Source organism: Larus michahellis, chromosome 3 (assembly GCF_964199755.1).
Source record: "Larus michahellis chromosome 3, bLarMic1.1, whole genome shotgun sequence".
Lineage (NCBI taxonomy): Eukaryota > Metazoa > Chordata > Aves > Charadriiformes > Laridae > Larus > Larus michahellis.
Window position 1 is genome coordinate 43,750,168 of NC_133898.1, and position 22,856 is coordinate 43,773,023.

At 43.6% G+C, this 22,856-nt stretch overlaps 1 protein-coding gene across 1 annotated transcript; it reads left to right on the forward strand.

Moving 5' to 3' along the window:
• Nucleotides 1-576: 576 nt before the first annotated feature.
• On the forward strand, nt 577-20,839 carry LOC141740512 (protein ELYS-like). The gene is made up of 24 exons (XM_074579337.1): nt 577-697; nt 1,417-1,670; nt 3,368-3,548; nt 4,357-4,564; nt 5,281-5,397; nt 6,364-6,448; nt 9,469-9,616; nt 10,267-10,399; nt 10,487-10,668; nt 11,050-11,111; nt 11,944-12,072; nt 13,840-13,930; nt 14,017-14,106; nt 14,269-14,409; nt 15,183-15,287; nt 16,063-16,156; nt 17,106-17,229; nt 17,351-17,407; nt 18,285-18,431; nt 18,523-18,710; nt 18,880-19,024; nt 19,120-19,251; nt 20,450-20,597; nt 20,685-20,839. The coding sequence occupies exons 1-24, from the start codon at nt 577-579 to the stop codon at nt 20,837-20,839; spliced, it is 3,237 nt and encodes a 1,078-aa protein (XP_074435438.1).
• The last annotated feature ends 2,017 nt before the right edge of the window (nt 20,840-22,856 follow it).

A 22,856-nucleotide genomic window follows, 5' to 3' on the forward strand; every position in this document is an offset into this window, starting at 1 on the left:
TGAACATGTAATTTCTCCATGTTTATTCTTCTTGGAGCTTTTTAATGCAAAAATCTATCCTCAGCCTGTGACTCGTGGTACGCTCCTTTCTTTGGAAATAGTTTGGAAGTCATAAGTACTTAAGGTGAAGACCAGTGGTAATTTTGGCTGCTAGAAGACAACTGACAATAAGTAACAAAGGGTAAAGTACGAAATCAAGGGAAAGGACAAATGGAAAGTTGTACCTGTTACTGAGAAGCTTTTTAAAATCTGATTTTTCTCAGCTCCCATCTTCCTAACCTGTGTGAGCAGACTTGAACTCAGTGTATTGGGCTTTTTCCTGTTATTTCCCTGTTGATACGTCTGGGTCACTTTTTGTTGGTGATCTCACAGGCATCAGAAAAGCAAAGGATTCTCCTTTTGCTCTGCTGGGAGAGCAAAAAGTCTCCCGAGTGCCATTATTTGCAAGAAATAGAGCTAGAGGTGATGTCTAGGGGATTTTTCACTGCATACTGATGAAACTTCTGTCACTCTCAAGAATATTTCTGGCTGACGTGAGTCTAGTTGTGCAATTTTTTCCTGTATTTACAGCGAAGAATGCGAGACCTAACAGCTGAGGTAACGAGCAGTCTGCTGCAGTTTCCAGAGGTGACTCTTCAGGCACTTGGGGAAGATGAGGGAACCCTCGGCTCGGTGCTGTGCGGGAGGTTTTCTGGAGGTGAGCATTTTCCTTTAAATTTGGTCTCGGTATAAAGTTGTTCTTGCCTGGAGGCTACCTGAAGCCTCAGGTCATCGTATCAGCTGTGTCAGGTTGGTGCTGTTAAGAGGCATCCTGTTTAGAGAGAGAGAACAAAAAGGGTGCTTCAGCGATGACAAATGCTAATATTAAAACGTGAGTATAGTTAAACTTTGAAGTGGACTTTCCAGGTGATGTGACAGTAGAGCTGGGTGCCTATCTGGAGGTCTAGGCTTCTGTTAAGACCAGGTAGAATCTATCTACCTGAGTGTAAATGCAGGAATTGAGCTCATACTTCCTTTGGGCTGGCAGTAGTTCAGTGAAACAAAATGCCTTCGATTCTTCCTCTACGCTCTAAGACTTGTATTCCCATATGCGTTTAGATCATTTCTAGCAAAACCAAGGCGAATATGGTATAAAGGCTGTCGATCAGGACCTTGTCATCTTTATCCCAAACAACCCAGATTCTTCGGTGCGGGAATGACAAGTACAAATGCAAAATAACAAGGTGGTTAATTTTAGGAGGGATTGCTTGGGGATTTCAACGGGTGATTTTGAATCATTGACTAGAATGAGGTAGGTCGGTCTTCCTCTGCTAGGTACGTTTATTGAAGGAAAGGGGCAGGCACTGTGATTTTTTTTCAGCTGTTTTCAGTCTTCCGTTGGACATTTGCTTCAGTCCTCTTTCTTTTCTCTCACAGGGAGAAACGGCCTGGCGTGGTTGGCACGTGGTCCTCACCTTGAGGTGGTGAACTGTGTGACAGGAGAGCGGCTCTCTGCGTACCGTTTCAGTGGAGTCAATGAACAGCCTCCCACTGTTCGTGTGGTGAAGGAGTTTTCCTGGGAGAAGAGAACTGGACTGCTGGTTGGGTTGGAAGACGCAGAGGGAAGTGTTCTCTGTCTGTACGACCTTGGACTCTCAAGAGTGGTTAAAGCAGTTGTTCTTCCTGGGAGGGTAGGTACTTTTTAATTGGAGAAACGAAGCTTTGATGTTGTTAGGTGCTGCGTAGGCCTGTTTTAGGACAAGCTCTGGAGCGTCTCTTTGTAGGAGGTATTTTTTCTATTGTGCGTTAACATCCTGTCACTTGAGAGTATCCAGTCAAGACGGTGTTGCTGTAAAATCTTGGGCTTAGTGTGCCATTATTGTTGGAGTTTGCTGAGAGTAAAACAAGTTTTCTGGTTTTATTGTAGAGCACAAATTCACCTGATTCTCTCCTTCCACAAAAAGGCCTTGAAAAGCACCTTTTTTTGGCCCTAATTGCTTGATTTCCATCAGAAATACCGTCTTTAAAATGGCTCAGAATTCCATAGTTGTGCTGTAAATGACTTCGACACATTGCCTTGAATCTCAGCCTAGCAAGCAGGCTGAGGAGAACACATTTTTCTGTTGACTTAGGAGAGGAAAAAAGAGCCTCTAGTGAGTTATCTGACAGATTGTTGGGAGGTCACCTTTCAGCCTGCAGTCCTTGAATCTCTGCTCTCTGACTAGTGTGTTTGTGTAGATGGGACACACTGGTGTAATGTTGCTGATGTTTTCTGTCTTCTGTAACCCAGAAACTCAAATGATGTGTGTCCCCTAGCCTCATTATCTCAATGTAAACAAGAATCGGTGGAAGTCAATAGAACATCAAGATTCATTTTTATCATCTTAGAATCTGCAACAACTAACTAACTAACTTCTTAGCCAGCTTTCCATCAGCTGCTTTGGTTTGACTTGCTAGAATACAGGTGGAGTTTTGTTTGTTTGTAATGCTACAGTGTGATGACTAGTAGTAAGCATTCGTATTGGGGTCACTGAGAGAGATAAATACGTACAGCTTTAGTGCAGGAGTCTTTGTGTGCTCGTGTCTCTGCTCTAGCAGTCAGTGTTGTCCTGGGATGTGCTGCAACGTGTGCTGAAAGGTCTGTCTTCGCCTTGTGAGACAGTTGCGTGCAGACTGCTGGGCACGTGAAAGAGCAGTGTGCGCTTCCTCCTTTAGGTGGAGTCACCTTTTTATCTGAGAAGCTGCTGCTTTAGGCTGGCTTTTAACATTTTTCTCAACATTCGTGAAAGCGCTGGTGTGCATTTAAAGCTTCTTTTCCTTTATGTGGTTGTTACTTTTCTTCTAAATGCGGACTAGTGTGAATTTTACTAAGCTGGTCTCTCCCTTCAACGCTTTCTAAATACGTTTCACTCCCATGGAAATGGTGTGTCTCCCATGCAACTTGGCCGCTGCCTCGTCTGACTCTCGAGCCCTGATTTATCCTAACGCCCGTTTGTCAAAGAAGGCATAGACTGTATCGCGGTGCTGGTGGGCTGTGAGCGGTGGGAGACCTCGATGTAGTTGTGTTTGTCTGTCTTAAGCCCCTTGAATACGATAAAGTTTCTTGCGTATAACTGATTTTCTGTGTTTTCCTCCAGTTAATTACTGCGAAGTAGGAAATGGAAATTGCTAAGCTGTACTAATAGAATGCCCCATTTAAGTTGAAGTTAAGTCACTTACCCGCAGGAAATCTAGTAAATGGAAGGCAGTAACAGGTTTTTGTACGGGGCTTTTTTGTCTTTGTCTCTTTTCTTGATCTAATTGCAAACAATGCTTTGATGCTCCTGTATTTACTTTTTCTATTGAGCTTGTCAAAGAGCTCAAGTAGTAACTTGTAGTTTTCCTGTAGGTAACCGCTATAGAACCCATAGCGAATCACGGAGGACCCAGCGTGAGCACTCAGCACCTCCATCAGAGTCTGCGATGGCTCTTTGGGGTGGCAGCAGTGGCTACAGATGCTGGCCATCTACTTCTGGTTGACCTTAGTTTGGATGATTGCTCCTGCACTCAGAATGATATCGAAGCATTGGGTAAGCCTGCAGTTTTTCCACATGAATTTAAACGCAAGAAAACTTCTGTCTTCTAACGAAACAGTATGCATCCCACTTTGAAGACCCTTGTGTCAGACATTTCTGACGACTGGTTACAGGTGGCAGTTTGACATCGTATAGTCCTGACCTGATTAAACCTGGGAGTGTCTGACTGCTCCTCGCAGTGTTGTAAATGCCCCCTCCCACCAAGATCCCTGTGCCACTATGATTCTTGCCAGAGAGGTGTAGGAATTTTGCCACGTGAGCCGGTGCGGCCGCCTGGTAGGAAGTTGTGTTGGAGGAGCCCTGTTTCCCGGGAATGCTCTTCTGCTTGTGTTAATTGACTTGGGGCAAATTTTGGGCTTGTTTTTTAAAATAAACCCCACTTACCAACACCCATGCATTTGGATGAATGAAATCTCGAATAGGTGTACTCAGATTGCATACACCGTTTTGGCTATTACAACAGCAGCTTCAGCAATTGGTGCCACTTCAAACACGAGGTGCCACTTCAAATTGCATCACGAGGCCCAAACTCCTGCTTTTCAGAGTCCAGGAAGAATTTGGTTACGTTATTAAGGTTACGCTTTTACCTAGCTTTCAAATGTGAGTGAGAATACTTGTCTGATCCGAGAGTTCTTATGTTCTTTGAAGACATACATAATGGAAATGGCAAAAAAAAGTGTTGCATAAATGGCTATTTTGCCTGGCACGGTAGCATTAGATGATAGGGGTTGTCACGTCAGTGCCTAAAATGCAGCCTAAATGGCATAACGTATTCATTTATTGCTTGGTTTTGTGTGTGTAGACCTAGAAGTTGTCACTAAAAATCCTGCTGAAGTTGCACAAAGAAGAGAAACTGTGACCAGCGAAGGGAGGTGTCTCTGTTTTCAACTACAAAATGCTTCCGGAACAGCAGTATCAGCCCTGTGCTACATAAGCAGAAGCAACCAGCTCGTTGTGGGTTTCTCGGATGGCTACCTGTCGCTCTGGAATATGAAAACGTTGAAGAGAGAGTAAGTAGGCCTTTACACTTGGCCATGCCTGGAGGTGTGGGGCTCTCGATTTGTTGCTTAAGGAAGTATGTGGATGTAAAGAGAACTTTTTCAGGGACTGAAATGAGTATGAGTATAATCTTGGCACGTTCAGAAATCCTCTTCTGACGTAACTTTTCAGTCATACCTGGATCAAGTGGTCCGCCTTCTCCCCAGTGGACTAGGATTGTTTTCCTTATTGTGCCTGTGGATTGAGGAATTGTGGGAAGCATGCTTCCTGGGGTTTTCAGAACCGGTTACTGCAACTGGGGCATCCATTGAAAGGCTGAAGTATGTCAGTGATGTGATTTTGGTGCCGATATTCTCTAAAGTGTCCAGGGTGAAACTAGTGAGACATGAAAACTCAATAGCTGACCTGTGCCTGAAAAATGTATTCTTTCCTGCATGTCAGCTTTGGCCGAAGGAGCAATCTCACCTGAGATATTTGGCTAACTTCTGGTCGGGATTCACTTCAGCAGATCTGCACTGACTCCCCAGAAGCTGTTGGATGCATAAATAGACAGTGGAGGAATAATTAGGTGGCAAGAGTAGAGTGTGGAGGTACAAATAAGGTTCAGAAGTCAGGAAGAACAATGCTTGACGTAGTCCAAGAAACGAGAAACTACCTGTGTTTGGGCCACTAGGCTCACCTTTTGTTTTCTTTTTCGTTTTGCTTTTTTTCTCCCCTAAACCTGTAGGCACCACTCTCAGCTTGAAGGAGGGAGGATTCCTGTCTATGCTGTCACTTTTCAAGAGCCGGAGAATGATCCTCGCAATTGTTGCTACTTGTGGGCTGTTCAGTCTACGCAGGAAAGGTGAATAAAAACTTTAACTATCAGCCACTGAATTAATTCTTTTTGTTTTTAAGGATATTTGTTCCCATACAGTTGAACATGTGTATTTGTTGTGTGTCTGCGATTCTTTCCGGTACGGAGGGTGTTAAACTTAGAATGCAATTTTTACAGGATTTACCAGACGTGAAGAGGGACCTACTAGTTCCTGCCTTCTGTCAGAAGGCAAAGCAACAGTGGCCATATTCTTCTGCTCGCATTCTCAAATGGTTTGCTTTTGTTCCTCGATGACCGCTTCATCATTTGTTTGATAGTCACACCGTGGTATTAAAATACCACTAGGAGCAGTTGAGGCTGCAGATCTAGAACACCAGACATGCCCACACAACAGCCTGCCGCCCCTAAAGGCGGCGGTGACAGTATTGCCGATGGCCTTGTGCCAGCGTCAGCAGTCTGTGGAGCCTTGGTGAGCCAGTGCAGCTCCCCTGGCAGAAAACGATTCAGCAGAAAAGCCAATGGGTTCCTGCTGTTCTGCTGAATCAAATCGGACTTGGAAGGGTGCAGAGTGTGCAAGAGGGGGAGGGGAACTTTGGTGGTAAGGGAAGGGCAGAGAGATCTCTCTTTCTGCATCAGCAAGCGATTCCATCAGCTCAGCTGTTGGTAGAGTGGCAGTCTTTTAAAACTTGACTTCAAAGCAGTTTTGATGGAGAACTCTTCATTGTGAAGAACTATTTCCAACAATTCTTAGTCCATACAACATATTACAGCTTTCCAATTGTACGGTTGGCTTTTGCCCCTGAAGCTGTTAGTGTCAAAACGCCCTCCTTCATGTTTCAGTGGCTAAATGTGGCCGATGATCATGTTTTGGGAAGAGGTGGTGTTCTTTTCAGCAGGAGCATGCTATTAAGAAAACGTCTAGGTCTACTAACACGACGATGAGGACTATAAAGCAGCTTTGTAACCAAATTTCATAATTTATCCCTTTTTCAGTGAAGGTGATGTGGTGAGTTTACACCTGCTGCAGTTAGCGTTTGGTGACAGAAAACGCGTGGCCTCAGGACAAGTCATGTATGAGGTAAGAGGTGCATGCGTGGGAAAAGCAGACAATAGTAATTTTCTCTAAGGGAGTATCAGTTGAGTTACAGGGGTGAGATTTACCATCAAACTTCAGAGCTGGCTGAAAAAATAATAATGTTTTGCTGAGTCTTCTTGGGCACGGCCTTTGTCCATACCTTTTGGAAAGAAGGCGTACCATTTTATACTGCAGTGTCGTGTGTTCCAGCTAGATTCATCTGCAAAGAGCCCGTATAAATGAAATTCCTGAAGAGGACGCGGCTTTTGCAAATAAAATTATTCTGAAATACCAAACGAATGGCATGTAGGAAGAGAAGATTGGGCCTTGAATCGCTTGGTTTAACCAAGCTTCGGACTTGAATAAGCTTCTGTCTCTCTCCCTTTCTTAAAATACAGTCATACTCTAGTCTTTGCTGATCTTCAGTTTTATATTCTTGGTTTCCCTTAGAGCTTTGTCAGCCGGACTTCTCACATGAAATGCACCTACAGTGTCTCTTCAGTGTTGATCCTGACACTTAGTAGCTGTAAAGATAACTCGTTCTTCTTTTTGGCTGGGTGACCTATTCAATCTACTCTTAAAGCCAGGAAAATATGTAATTTGGTCAGAAGAGTGTACCTAAATGTTAGATCTGGCTCCAAGGAGGATGCGTTTAAAATACAGATGTGAGGTATCCTTGTATCTCAGATAGCTAACAGAGACAAGGCGCATCTGTTAGATGTGTAATTCCATTCAGTTGTACGCCTGGAAGTCTTCCAAAATCTTTTTGAGGGGACAGTAATCTTAGTTCAGAGCAAGTCTTTCCTCCTGATTTGGTACTTTCTCTTGCATATTCTCAATAGCTATGGAACGAAACAGGGGTGACTCTTGTATCGTGGTACTCTGGTTTTTGTAGGGACTGTGCCTTTTGATTTTTTTGGATTAATTTAGATTTTGAGTGTTTTGCTTATGTGTAGGAAAGGTGCTTCCTCATTTGGCACCGTTGCTTTTGCATAGATAGAGGTTAGGTGTTTGGAAAAGGTGGTGTTTCTTTAAAATGCATTATCTATCACGGTGACCAAGTAGAAGGATCTTCCAGTGATTCATGGCGTGCTGGATGCTATCTCTTTATCTTTGTTGATGTGCGGGACCTGTGCTCCACAGCGGATACTTTTAGTCTCAGAACACTTCCTTGTAGTCACAGATTGGTTAGTACTACATGACTGTCTGCCTGCATGGCTGTCTGAGTCAAGTTTCTTGTCCATCTTCAGGGGTAGAAAATTTAAGTGTCTCCCGTTTGCTAGGCCAAGTTTGAGTAAAGAAGGAGGAATCTACTGTTGATCCTTGTTCATTGGATAGAGTTCACAGGAGCTCAAAAGACTTTTTCAATACAGCAGTGCTTTTTGTTCCAGGAATTAGGTTTGAGGCTATGAAGCAGTGCCTCTTTGACTGTGTGTCATGGTAAAAGTCACAAATAGGACTTATGGAACATGTGGTACTGTGTTTTTCTATATGCGTGTCAAACTCTCGTCTCCATTGCCTTCAAGGCTGGTTTAAGTCTGCTTAAGTAATTAAACAGAAAGGTATGTTTAAGTAATGCTTCCAAAGACCTTTTTTGTACTGTCGCAGCAGTTGCTAAATCTGGTGCATCAAATCACGATCGTAGAGCGCATCTTTACCCTCGTTCTGCACAATGCTTGCGGATGGGCAGAGTATACACTCTCTACTTTGATATCAGAGTTTGACCAGTGCATCTCGTTTGAAAACTTGTTTTTGTGTTTTGCTAGTCAATGGAGTCATTACTTAACATCTCCCATACAATGGAGTTCCTTAGAATGACTTTGCCCGGCGTGGAAAGTTTAAAATGCACTGCTTTGCTTCAGAAGCATTTTCTTTTTAGTTATGAAAGACTTTTTTTAATTATTTAATTTTTCTTTTTAGACAACCTTCATATTTATTTGTAACACTTCCTGGAATCATTAAGAGAAAGCTCGCCTCTTCTCAGATTAGGTGAATTAGATGTATCCTATGAGATCATACGGGAATGTGTGGTTTCATGCCAGTTCGTTTCAGAGCTCTGCAAGTTTAGGAAACTTGGGTAGAATGTGGCGTTATCAGTTTATGGGTTGTGTGGGTTGGGTTTCTTTTTCCCTCCTTTTTTTTTTTTTTTTTAATTATAGAGCTGCTATTTGTCCCCAGTACACCCGTTCATGTGTTGTATGGTAGACAGTTTGAATGAATGCTGTATTTGGAAAGACGGTATTTCACTTCATGCTTACTTAAAAAATGGCGCTATCAGAGGTTCAACACAATCGTGCCGGGGTTTCTGTGTATCTCAAAATTAGTTTGTTTACTGTGTAGTAATTCGTGATGCTAAAAGCCTTGGCCACGTGCACCCCGTGTCCTTTCTGGTTTTCCCTTTTGCTGTTGGCTGTGCTTGGTGAAGGAGCTGAGGGATATTTCACCCGTTAGTCTCTGACAAGATGAGAGGAGGAGCTGTCATAGCTTACGTGGCTTGAAAGAAGATTGCTAATCAGTATGAAGTTCTCACAGTAACTAGAGAGGGGTGCACGGTCACTCTGGTGGTGTGCCCATAGAAAATACCTCTTGACAGCTTTAGCTGCTCGAATGCTGGGGCTTCTCTAACTTCATCAGTTCTGCAATCAAGACATGGAGCAAAGAGCTTTGCATGCATGTGTGTTGCATCATTTTAGATATCTCTTTGTAGCGATATATTTATTTTTATAAAGAACATTCTTGGATGTCGCAAGGAATTCTGCAAAACATGTTTAGATCTGAATAATGTTAGGGAAATTCTAAATTTTGAAAAAGTGCAAAGCCTTTACAGCCAAACTTACCCGTTACGATTTGACACTGCATTCTCTTGCATGTCAGGCGTAGTTTCTATTTACCATCAGAAATAGGCTCATGCGAAATAGACAGTATAATAAGCCTATTCTGTTAGACTGTCTTTCATATTTAGCCATAATGTATGTTTTTCTCTTAGAATGACCTTTGCTCTCTTCTCTGATTTTTTCCCCCAGGGTTTGGAATACCGTGGCAAAAAGTTCAGTTTAGATCTCACGGGTGGAGTCTTTCCCTTGAGAGGCCAGATGAGTACTAAATTAATCAGCTGCCAGACCGTCGAAAAATTCCGCAGCGACGTTGACGGAGAGGATAGCGTAAATGAAGGTTTGTTCTGATGTCCGTGTTTGGTGATTTTAAAAGAAGTGCTTTTGGAACCTAAGCAACGAATGCTGTTCGGTCCCCACAGTCTGAAAGTCTTGCCTATCTGCATAGACTAGACTGTTGGGATTATTTACGAAGAAAAAATGGATGCTTAAGGTATGTGGGACTTCTTTAAGGGAGAAAGTGGGTTTTATTTTATGCTTGCTGACATGCTATCGCGATGTATGGTGGGGCCGTTTGTATGATGATGGTCAGTCGTTTTACTCCTCCAGCTGCCATCTTTGAACAAGAAGTTCAAACTCTCCATTGCTTAGGAATGTTACCAGAATTTTTTCCCTTCTTCAAACCGATGTCCGCATCTGCATCCAGATGGTAGCCCGTCACAAGTGCTGTTCCCCAGGGCACTGCACTGGGGCCACTTCTCTTTAGTATCTTGACCAGTGATCTGGACAAGGGGACAAGAAAAAGGGGCAGTGTGACTGAAACCTATCACAGAGATGTTTGCTATTCCGTAATTACTGTGATCACTCTTAGGAAGTGTTGTGTTTCACGAGTGACAGAACAGAATGAAGCCAAAATAGAAAGTGGTGTTTTAAAACTATTGGATCTATCGTATTTTCTACAAGTCAGAAACAACGTCTTGTCTTTTACAGTCACGTCTCCTGACACCAGTGTCTCAGTCTTCAGTTGGCAAGTGAATACGTACGGTCAGGGAAAACCATCTACTTACCTGGGTGTATTTGACATTAATCGCTGGTATTCTGCTCAAATGCCAGATTCAGTAAGGTAGATTTTTCTTCAGTAGTTTTCCATATGCCTGCCAATAATTCATTTGAATGTCGGCATTTAGCTTACGCGCTTGTTTTCTTTAAGGCCGGAAGAATTCCCTCATGAGTGCCCCTATTTTGCACTGTGGTCGCTGGATACCGTAGTGAGCGTGACTTCGCCGAAGCTCCTTTTGGATATTCTGGTCCATGAGCGGAGTCTAAGTCGGGGAGTTCCTCCTTCTTATCCACCACCTGAGCGGTTTTTTCATCCAGGCAACTATAACTTTGGTAGGTATTTCACTGCTTTTGAGAGTGATAAGCTTAAAATGAGGTCAAATGCCATTCATTGGTTCTCTTGTTCAGTCATTGTTTGTCATTCAAAACCCAAACCAAACCAAACAAACACCCAGTCCCCCCCAAACCCAACTCTGATCGCGTTGTACTGACAAGGTATTTACTATTGTGAAACATATCTGACAGCCGGCTGAGTTTTGGTGCTTTTGTAATGTAGCCGGTGAAGTGGTGCTGGTTATAGCCTGAAATGACTGTGAACTGAAGCTCAAAGCACTCAGTTATATGTTTCTAGATAGCGGTGTGTAAAAAATGTAAACTGGTCATGCCATAACTGTGAGAGTACGGAAGGTTGTCAAACGTTCCCTGTTTCTGCAGATGGTACGTGCTTGCTGACCTCCGGAGTCGTTCACATGACTTGCACCGGCTTCCAGAAGGAGGTGATCTTTTACTGTATCTTTATTGCGAGTGGCAGGAGATGTAGCTTTTCTAAGTTTTCTGTTGCACTGCTTTCCGTGTTAGGGACCGTTTCATGCTCATCCTGCCCGTCCACACGCATAGTTGCAATTGTATCCTGTCGCCAGTTGTATGCAAATGGTAATGTTTTAGGTCCCCTCTTGGGACTGTACAACTGCCGTTGTCTCCTCTTGAAGCACGATCGGGGATTGAATGTCTAGAAAGGAACGCAACGTTGCTCCAGGAGCAAGAACAAAACCACTGTAGAAGGCGGGGAAAGGTGTTACTTCTTTATTGCCCCTCAGTCGAACTGCCTGCATAGTCTTGAGTTAGAGTTTTGATCCCCAATTCTCTTGAAAAAGGAGGGAATGGAGAAAATGAAAAACCACATAACTGTTTGAGGAGTGAAAATTTTGTTTTCTCCCAAACTCGGCCAAATTATAACTTCTGAGCCACGGCACAGATTGTGACAGATAATTTTGAGTGAAGTTTCAGCTCACTAAATGTTTCCAACATGAATCGGCTTCCATACGAATAGGCATAGAAAGGATCTTCCAAAGCGTGAAGCTGCATGTTAGCTGAGCTTATATAGAATGTATTTTGTGTCAGTGTTGAGGGAAAGAGCAAGGCCTGTGTATAGACAGAGAAGGTAGAAAAGACTTAATTACGCAGATTGCTAACCTAAAGCATCTTAGTGGTTCAGGCTGTCTGACGGTGTCAGTGAACATTTAGATTCTTCCTTTTAGAGGTTATCCAGAAGCGTAGTGACGGACTAACAATGCTGTCTTAATCTGTGGTTTTCGATTGATGTTTCAGACCTTGAATTTTTTGAAGAAATCTGGTCCTTCAATATGGGAAGCCATTCAGGATAGCTACAATAGGTGTCTTGTAGCTGGCTTGCTGTCTCCAAGACCAGTTGATGTCCAGCCATCCAGTTTGAGTCAGGTGAGTGCCTATGAGGGAATCAAGGGGGAAATACATCCATCTGGTCTGACAGGGCTGGAGGGGCTACAAGACACGATACTCCAATTTTTGGATTCTTTGCAAAGTTTCGTTGAAATACAGGCGTGACCTGAGCTAGCAGAAGTAATCGTATCCTTAGATCCAAAGTAGTGACTTTGACTGGGAACAGCCCTAAGAGATCTGTCTTTAGAGACCCCTCTCTTAATTCGGTGCCACACACAGATGCGCACAAGGAAGCGTGCAGTCAGTGCTGGTCATGCCCAACATAACGCATGTGTCCCCCAGAGTAACCCCCATCCCTGTCAGTTTCTCAAAGCAGTGGTTCAGTGCAGTAGCCGACGATGGGGGCGTCTCACTGGGATGCGAGCTCTTGCAGACGTCGGCTTGCTGCACTGTCACTGTGCGTGATCATTTGCTTCCAAGGAAGTGGGCTGTGGTAAAGGATTACTGCTGTCAGCTCTCCCTGGCAATTTCTTCACGGCTTGCCCTCGTTTTCCCTTCATCGGTAGGCTTTTCTGCATCCTCTCCGGGCGGATCTTCACCTCTGTAGCCTCTGCCTTGTGCTGCAGTAGCCCAATTTGCTCCTCTGAGACTGCCCTCTTGCAGCTGCAACACCTTAATCACCTTTATCTCATGACACTCGCTACCTTCTATGTGCTTTATGCCACCACAGTGACTTCACTCCCCCTGCCATAGGTTTTCCATTTGCAATGCACCAACCTTTCCCTGGAGCAATCAGCAGGAAGGGGAGAGCAGCCTTCCCGCTGCCCTCCTCTTCCTGTCTCCTGCATTCGTCACCACATTTGTGGACGTGTGTTAGGACATGAACGCTTCTGCACAGTGTGGTAGCTCAAAGAAATTTCTTGGCAAGCTGGCCAATGGTCTGTTTCCTTGTCTGAAACCAGTTTTCAGAAAAAGATGGCAATATCACATGTGTGTTCTACATGTGTAGAAGTCGCTTTGAATGTCATGATTTTGCCTAGAGGGGAAAGATACTTTTGAATGTGTTTAAAAAAACCCAACCAACCAAACAAATCCCATCCCAAAAACCAAAGTAAAAACTTACGAAGGGTCCTTTCACCTGAGAGAAGTACGAGAACACCAGCTGAGATAAGCTACTACTTAGTATCGCGCGTCTGTGCATACCTGTGATTTATCCTTGTAAGGATTACCACTACACTATAATACAGTATTTGAAGAGCCTACCATTTAAACCATTAGGATGTAAATGTTTTGCTTCTTTTCTGTCACGTTACAAAATTCCAACGTACTGTTTTGGGTGTCAGAACTGCTTCATGTCTTCATAGTCTAGAAAGCTGCTTGGCCGTAGCTTCACTGTTTCCATGCAAACGTTGCACAGTTGTGTTTGTCCTGTCCCCTTCCTGCGTTCCTGATGGCAAACTTATCTGCACAGATGTGTAACGCGTATTAGCAGAGGATGTTTCTGGACGTAGTAAGTTGGAACTCAGTACGTGAAGACTGTAATGCAGAGGCACGCGAAGAAAGATTAGAATTAGGCTGCAGTAAGTTGAAATGTCAGAGGAAAAGTGTGTTAATGTGTTCCTCAGAGCAGTGAGCAGTCCAGCCTGTGGCTGGAATTAAGAGAAAGGACGTGGCATTCCTGGCCTGTGTCCTGATTGACTTTGTGATGTCTGAATGAGTATGCAGTTAGAAAGAAACATTTACTGTTGATGGTTCACATGGTGCAAGTAGGTAAGATTCTCATTTGAGTTTGTCTGTTACGTTTAGGAGGAGCAGCTGGAAGCAGTATTGTCAGCTGCTGTCCAGACAGGTTCTGTGGGACTTCTGACTGGATGCATTAAACATTGGATATCTGAAGGTAATACTTCGAACGTTGTTTTTACGTGGTACCTCTTTGAGTTGGAGCCTGTTGATTCATTTCTTTTTTGTTCTCTTTGTTTAAAGAGCAGCCGAGGTCTGCTGGTAATTTACGGTTTGTTCTTGAGTGGACATGGAACCAAGCGATCTCTACAAAGGAAGAATTTGACCAAATCTGTGAGTACTAGTGTAGTCATTCTGCAAACCTAAAGTCGTTCTTTCTGATTGAGCTTCCTCAGTAATACGCCGCTATAGGATATTGCACGCGGTCCTTGAAGTGCGCCTTGAAACTCTGGAATTGCTCTGTCGGCTAACGATTTAATATTTATTCTTGAAAAGGTGTTCCGCTGTTTGATGGCTCTTGCAACTTCATTGACCCCCAGACATTACGGTCTCTCCAGCGCTGCCAGTTGCTTTTGAGCAACCTTAGCACGGTCTTAAACTGTTTTCTCACAGAAGCACAAGAGCTTACTGAAAAAGGTTTGTAGTAGTGCTACAAAATCTTTGGTATGTTTTATTAAGATTTGGAATTGTGGCAACATGGGCTTTTGTTGTTTTTGAGGATTGGAAGACAGTCACATTTAGCTGGGAGAAGGGGCTTAAAGCTGAGCGCTTGGGACCACCACAAAACACGCATCGAGTTCAGGGCAACAGTTTATGGTGGAGCTCATGCAAGGGGGTGGGGGAGGCTACATTCAGAGAGAAGCTTTGTAGGCAACTGGGCTGAAATTACAGCAACCGAATGTGGTATTGCTGAAAATTATTCCTTTGAGTTCTTAGCTAGCAAGTTCTAGTTGCATGCAGACACCGTGTTGCAAATTGCTAAACAATACGAAGGAAGCGTAAACGAGTAACGTGCAAAGTAAGTTACTTGAGTTTCTACAGCTTTTTCTCTTAGAAATGGTTCTTGGCCTATTGAGAAAAGAAAAGAATATCCCTTTGCTATCAGAAGAATCTCTGCTACGTGAGAAACAGATGTCTTATTCCTGCGTGCATTTAGTAGTTCAGGCTTTGGGGTTTTTGTTTTTTTTTTATTTTAGCCTTTAGTGAGTTTAGTTCTTTATAGGGGTTGCTTTTTGTTTTGGTGGTGATAGTGGGTTTTTTCTTCAAATAAAAAAGCGATACAGCATGAAAAAAGCAAAGACAAAGATTTCTAATGTGCTATTTTTATACTTTTGGTTTAGTAGGATGAAGGGAGTTTTGTGAAAATGAACAGAATTGCATAACGCTAATCATCTCCTGCCTTTTTTCAGGTTTTGCAGACGTGACAAATAAGCAAGCGGTAACCGGCCTCATTTCTTTGTATGCACGAGTGGTCATCTGGTTCTGTCGATCCGGTCTCCTTCCAGAGGGTTTAGGTAAGCGTGACCTGTCATACGTTTGTAACAAGGCGACCATCCAGTGAGTGACTCCCACGAACGCGTGCTTAGCCATGTTTTTGTAACGGTTTCGTCAGGAAGAAGTCGTGCTGGTTCAGTGGCAGGGTGTGCTGAAGTTCTGTGGGTGAAGTTGAGATTTTGCTGGGTTGTCAAGTACACGGCGTAGAATGAGGCAGGCAGTTTCTTTCCTGGGTGGATTTTAGGAATAGCAATGGACCCCTGACGTCAAGGCGCTGCTTGTGTCCACAGCTTGAACTACTTGAGATTTTAAACAAAGTACTATTAAACAACAAGTACCGGAATGCTTGTTTTTACAGTGAGAGCATTACCTGCATGTTTTGAACTTTCTATCAGTTGCTTGAGGAGAAAGTACACCTTGGAAATCCTTCTTTAGTTGGATGGATTAGAAATTCCATTGTCAGCCTTAATTGTCTCACAAACAATTGTTTTAAACAATGGTTTTAAAACCATTCCCTTTGAGAACTGGGTGGTTTTTTTTATAGTGAACTTCAGCTTACCCTACATGTTGTGAATGCTGCGTGAACTGTAACCTTGAAACGGCACTTGGGGCAAGAAGGAATTGAGTCTTGTCTCTTAGAGTTCTTTTAGCAAAGGCAGAAAGAGGATTGGCTTCTTTCAGAGTTGGAGGCTTCTTGATGCTTAGCTTGTACGATCTTCTGTCTCTTTAGGCAAAAATTTTCGTTTACAAGTGTGATATGACTGCTTTAACTTGCTTCTACTTTGTTGCCTGTAGATGACGATACGCGTTTGTCAACACCTTTCTACAATTATCCTCTGATTGAGAGCTACTATACTGGTCACCGACAGAAACTTGAGCGTTTATCAAGGTAAGAGCTAGAGGAAGACTCTAGAACACTTCCACGGCAAATTCAGAAGTGGAAGGGAATGGCTTTTATCTCAACAGTTGCATGGGCTATGCGTAATGCCGCTGCCAGCAATACTCTTGACTTCAGTGACACGCGTGTTCTGTTGAACAGAGAGGTTACTTTCCTGTGTTAAAACGTTGCTATCTACCTCTGCTTAGTACCACTGGTTGGTATCATCATTTTTCGGGAGTCTACTTTATTCATTGGCTAATGTGTATAATTTCTGACTACTGAAAAAGGCCATGCGATTAGGACAGGATCAGTCACCTCCAGTTCAGCAAAGCAGGGTGTTCACAGAACAATTGTTTTGGAAGCAGAAGAAAGCGTGTTTTTTAAAAAAACAATCATCTCCGTCCTTGACTGGTAATAGAGGGTCATAACTGTATTGGCCTAAGTCCCCTTCTCACAAGTACGTGGTGTGATTTCGTAAGATGGTTGGAGTTACATGGAGTTGGCACGCCTCGCACTCTCCTGGCTGTCGGATAGAAGTCACTTGCTAACGTCAGCTCTCTTTCCTGGACTAGCTGCCTAGCACATAGGCGGCATGCCTTGGATTAGCCGATAATAGGTTTTTCTTTGGAAATTGTACTGAAAACTGAATAAAGACCTGACCAAGCTTCGGCGATGGCACTGTGACCAAGAGGCTGCAAGGTGAGTTAAGGTGGAAGCTGCAGGGTAGGAGGTATTGACTTCAAAGTTCATCTTCCTTGGCTTACTTCTCAAGTAACTTACATACAGGCTCGTGTGTTCCTTCGAAGCACAGAGCCTCTAGTGTCCTTTTTCTGCTTTGTGCCATCGGGAGATTAAAGGGCAGGGCTGCAGTCAGCAGAAGACTGGAGGAAAGCCGTTACACCGGGAGGCTGGAATTAGTGTTTTACTCTGTCCAAATCCTTGCTACCTTTTGTTCCAGAGGAAAATGGGACTCGGACTGCTTGATGGTTGATGGAATGGTTTCCCAGTTAGGAGACCAAGTGGAGAAGCTGTGGCGGAGAGATGCAGGAGGAACTGGGAAATACCCGCCTGCCAGTTTGCATGTGAGTGTCCTGTTCACTGAGAACAACAACAAACGGCCGCCCTCCCCGCCAAACCCCACCCAAAAGCCAATGATTTAGGGAAGACAGGCGTTTTTTCAGAACTGTTAATTTTTCATTTCAGGCACTGCTGGATCTCTATTTGCTAGAAAACATTGAAGAAAACTGCAAACACGCAATTGTATCCTTTCTAGTTATTTTTATTACACCTCCAGGGGATGCACATAAATGTTCTTCAGTGTTGGTCGCCGACCTGTTTCATGACATTTTTTCATTTATGCTTCAAAGACGATGCAAGTGAAAACATTTAGTTTAGCGTTAAGTTGTAGACAGAAGCGCTGTTTTATTTCTTTGTACTGTGGATTTTTGATGACTTTTTTCTTAAACGTTTTGTTGCAAAAGTCTTCTCCGATAGGGAGAAAACAGTTTTAGTAATAAGGGTTGAAGATATAAAATGTCCTTAGTTTTTCTCCAAATTTAAACACCGTTTAAAATTTTCTAAAACACCCATGATGGGTTATAAAACAATTTCTGTTTCAGAACAAAAGGATTTCTAAGAGTGGTTTACCAGTACCGGATTTTTGCTGAAATCACAGGCAGAAACTTAATTTTTAAGCTGCTGAAATACACAGCCTTGCTTTTGCTGTTTGTTGCCTAACCCGCGAGGGGAGCCTAGAGAGCAAGGGGCTTAGAAACGCTTATAGCCCAGAGCTGTCTTGTTAGATGATGTCCCTAAAAACGGACGTCAGAAAGAGAAAATGACGCTACCAATGAGTGACCCGCATACTGGTTTAAATCCAGTTTTAATCATTCGGAGCTGAGCTGTACTGTAAGGATGCCACAATTTACACTGTTTTATAGACGCTGGACATGAGGGAAAAACCCAACTGTGGAATTTATTTGCTGTAATAATTGAGCGTTGGATGCTCCAATGTTTTGAATGTATTTTCTGCTTCCTACCACTTTTATATTCTTACTTCATTATGTTTTTCTAAGGGTAATGTGATAAACTTTTGGTCTTACAAGCTGATTAGCCTTAATGAGATACCTGATGTCAGACAATTTACTTGCTGCTGGATATCAAGCGTTCCTTTCCGAGTGAGACAGAAACTTCAATCGACTCCTTTGCAACTGCCTTTGGCATCCCCTGGGGACTTGTTAAGCTTGTTGAAGGTTGTTGGCTTCTAGATCACGATGATTACGAAGTAAGTATGGTAGAGTTGAGTTAGACATACATTGCAGTACAAAGCTATAATCTAGAAAATGATTTTAAAACCCGATCTCTAACTTGTACAGAATTCACTGGCCCTGCTCTTTCATCCCGCTACAATCAAAACCGCGTCATGGCAGCACAAGAGAATTATTCAGTCCCTCCTGTGCCAAGGGGAGCATGGGCAAGCCCTCAGATACATCCAGCTGATGAGGCCACCCACGGCAAGCAGCGGGGAAGTGCAGCTTCTCCTCACTGTGTTGCTCTCCAATAGGTAAAGAAATATACCCCACCATTTTGTCACGCAAATCTTGTGAAAATGGAGAACAAAGAATAGAAATCATCATCCCCTAAGTTTCCTTTAAACTTTGAGTACAAGACTCTTGGGGCATCTCTTTGGTTATGCTATTAACATCCCTTTACGTCTGAAACATTAATTACAGGTGCATGGTGGAGGCTTGGGGTCTGTTGCACCAACATGCCGCTCAGGCAAACTTAGAAGACCTCTTAAAACACATGTACGAAATGTGCCGGGAGATGGGCCTGATGGAAGACTTGCTGAAGCTGCCTTTCACAGACACCGAACAAGTAAGTGGGAGCAAGGAAAAATGTTCATCGTCTCTTTGAAAAGAGAAAAGGCAGAGCCATAACAGATTTTTGGAATGATTTTTTTTTTCTCATAGGAGTGTTTGGAGAAGTTTTTAAGGACCAGTGCTGGTGTTCAGAATCAAGAATTCCTTTTAGTCTACCATCTGCAGCGTGCCAACTACATTGCAGCCCTAGAGCTGAATCAATCCATGAATGTAAATCTTATGGTAAGCGTGAAAGTTCTGTTCTGTCAAGCGTGCAAGTTTCTGCTGGGTGTTACTAACTGGTTTGGATAGTACTCAATAAAAATCCTGCTTTGTTTTTTTCATACCAGTCTTTGAAACACTCGGAACAAGTTTCTACACCTTTGGTTACAGCTGAAGCTAAATGTTGACCAATATACGTCACTACTCCAAAGCTACTCTATGAAGCTATAAATTAAATGTTACACACCACTGTTGACCCCACTGAGAACAGTTTGTTTGCATCTGAGGAATAAACATGTATCTTTCCCATCAGCCAGTCTTACCATTCCGTTATTGAGATACGTATGTTATGCGTGGCTTAGATTACTGGAAGTTGTTTGTGTCACTCCTTCCTGTGGGATGACGAGTAGGTTGTATGTCATCGCTTGTGTCTTGCACGCAACTGTATTTTTCTAGCTGAGAGCAGGCTAGATGCCAGTCCACAGGTTAAATTTCTGTGGGTTTTCTTTGTTTTTTTAATTTCTGCGAGTTATAGTGTGCTCTCCAATTCCACAACTTTCATTTCACGGCTTTTATGACAAAAATTCTTGTCTAACCTCTATTTCTCAAAATAGCCAGATTACATTTTGTGTTACATGAACTTGTGTTCTGGATTTGTGACACGTTTGCTGTTTTCTGGAATCATAGTTTTCCAGTGACTCAGTCTTCTAAGGTGGTTTTGGAAGTCGTAGGTCCTGCATTTGAAAACTGTCATGCGGCCAGGTGGTGTGCGTAGGTCGCTTTTTCTTGCTTGTTTTAATCTTCACATCATGTTGTCCAGGGTAATTTCCAGTTGTCCCGTATATTCAGGGCAGTGGCGTTTCAGGAAGAACAAGGGAAAGCCTGCTATGTAGTAAGTCGTTTGCAAATTGCAGGTGATATCAGAAAATTGCAGGTGATAACAGGTGTATCAGAAGAAGGTTCTGCAGAGTGCCAGCATTGTTTTAACTTCAAGTTGTAGGCTCTGTTGCTATTCCAGTCTTCCTTCCACTTTGCTAAAAGTACCAGGTGAAATCGGTGTGTGCGGATGGGTAGAACTTGCCGCTGTTCTGTGCAGTGGAGGTGTTTTCCCACACCCGTAGAGGAAATCTGCTCACTAATGCGAAATAGCAGGGAGAGGTCTGTGCAAGGAACTTCTTGTAATTAGTTAAGCTTTTGCTTTCCGCTTTTCCTTCATCAGAACGACGGCGATCATCGCTTGACCGACAGAGCAGTTGCCAGAAATTCTCTATTAGCCCAATATGGCAAGATCCTTCCACGAATTGAAAGGCAGCTGGCCGTAGAGAGAGCCAAGCTTTACCATTTGCCTGCACTGGCCTCAAGAGAAGGTAACTTTTAGCGGGGGGAAATAGAGGGGAGAATTCCCTGTCACTTGGATGACACCAGGCTGAAATTTTTCCCCTCTTGCTTTCCAGTCTCAAGACCAAAGCCATTAACTCCAGTAAGAAAACAAGCTAAAGCAGGAAATGTGCGTCGAAGACCAAATTTTCTGGCGAAAATATTGTCCAGAATTAAAGAATCCTGGGCAGGAATGAAGGAGAAAACCGGTTTCTCACAAGGTGGATTTTAAAGATGCTGTCGTTTTTATAGCTGCTAAACGTGCTGTTTCTTCAGCAGGATGTTTCTAAAATTGAGGATGTTTCTAAAATGGGACCTGTTGAGATCCAAACAGGAGAGCAAGCAGTTGGGTTTCAACAGCACCCGCCAGTCCCTCACTAGAGACAGGAACAAGAAGAGACCTTAGATGCATTCACTTATTCAGCTCGTCTCGGCTTTGGGATTTAGGACAACACTGTAGAGAAGATGGGGCTGGACTTGGGAATACGCAAATCCCTCATGGGAGTCAATGGAAAATTTGGGATGGGAAGAAGGCAGCAGGTCACAAAGCTTCCGCAGTCATTCCCGTAGCAGCGCAGTGAAGGTGTTTCTGCTTGCGTTATAACTGGTGGGTACTGATGTAGATGTAAGCGCCTGGTTTTGGCTTGTGGGCCCTCACTGAATTTAGGACAAACTGCTTACTGCTTTCTTGTTCGTAGATTTGTAAGCATAAAAGGAAAGTTTACGCAGACTAGTATTTCTTGACTTTAGTTTTGAAGCATGGCGTGTTGCTAATAATATATCGCTTTCGCAAGTTTTGACGAGGCGGGAGGCAAGAAAATAAGCTGATTCTATGGAGACTGCTGTTGAGGGGCTGCTTCCTTCTGCCGTTGTTGGCTAGCACTGCAACTTAGAGGGCTGGGCAAAGGTCTTTACACGTGGATTCAATTATCCCGACCATCCGAGTCCCTGGAAATAAGTAACGGTTACTGCTTTTGTTCTCCCCATAAAACCCCGAGTATCTTCACGTGGATCTAGAAGGAACGAATACTTGCTCAGCACAGGGAACGGGAAAAGACGAGGTGGAGCTATTTAGAATATACTGTGTTGTCTCAGGCAGTCCAAGCGATTCCTTGAAGTGCAGGGTTGAGCTGTCGGATGTGAGGGCTGGCCAGTGTGACAAAGTGTTGCCGACTGGAACTTTCAGCTTTTCTCTCATCGTTGCCTTTTACCCTGTTAGATGCAGAGTGGGTCGCCGTGTGGGCATTTGTCGTCAGTGCAGGAAGTACTGCAATGGGATGATTTCTGCCAGTTGTGGCTACAGCTCGCATTGTAAAACTGCTCACTTTGTCCAGGAGTGGTGGCAAATCGTAGTCAGGAACAGAAACACCAGAAACGGGGCACGCGATGGCCTACACTGAACACTCTCTTCTCTGTCCCTTAAACACAGAAGCTGTCATCGGTAGCAGAGAGTACACTGTATGTTTCTGACTTTACACCCAGCAGTGATCTGAAAGGAAAAGCGGCATTTCACTGTCCTCAGTTTCATCTGTGTGAGTGTGAAGTCAGTTTGTTTGGTAATGACTATTGCATTAACAGGCTTTTTTTTAACTGTAGGTGGTGGAAGATAGTGCGCTTAAGTCACCAACCTCAGAAGCAGCACCGGCAACACCAGGATAAAGTGAAGGACATCCATCGGGCGATCGTCCATACAGCTAGGATTCTCCAGAGTCATAGTTAGCATGTTGTTTGACTGTCAATAAACATTGTTGAATGTGATGCAGCTGAAGGAGACGGAGAGCTTTTTACACCTCAGAGTAATTTTCAGCGACAAGCGTTGTAATAAGGAATGCCCCCCAGCCCTCCTCCTCTCGCTTAGCTTTTGTAGCTGAGCAGACGGCAGAGGGTATGGAACATCCCTTTGGTCAGTTTGGGTCAGCTGTCCTGGCTACGTGCCCTCCCAGGATCTTGTCTTTTTTCCTCCTGAGTCCTTTCTCAGACCCAGCCTTCGCACCGCACCCCTAGCAGCTCCCTCTGCATCTCCGGGATGATCAGTTCGCCCTCCTCTACGAGCAAAGGAACCCAGAATATCTTCCAGGAAGGAGAACTCGAACCCCACGTGGACTGATGGCGTAAGGTGGGCTGTAGTTAGTGATTTTTCCAGTTAAAGGCTTTACAGACCGTGATTACACTTGCAGTTTTATAGAGTTTGCTCAAACTGCTTACGTTGAGAACTGGAACTGCAAATCAGAATGGCAGACTTGCATTTG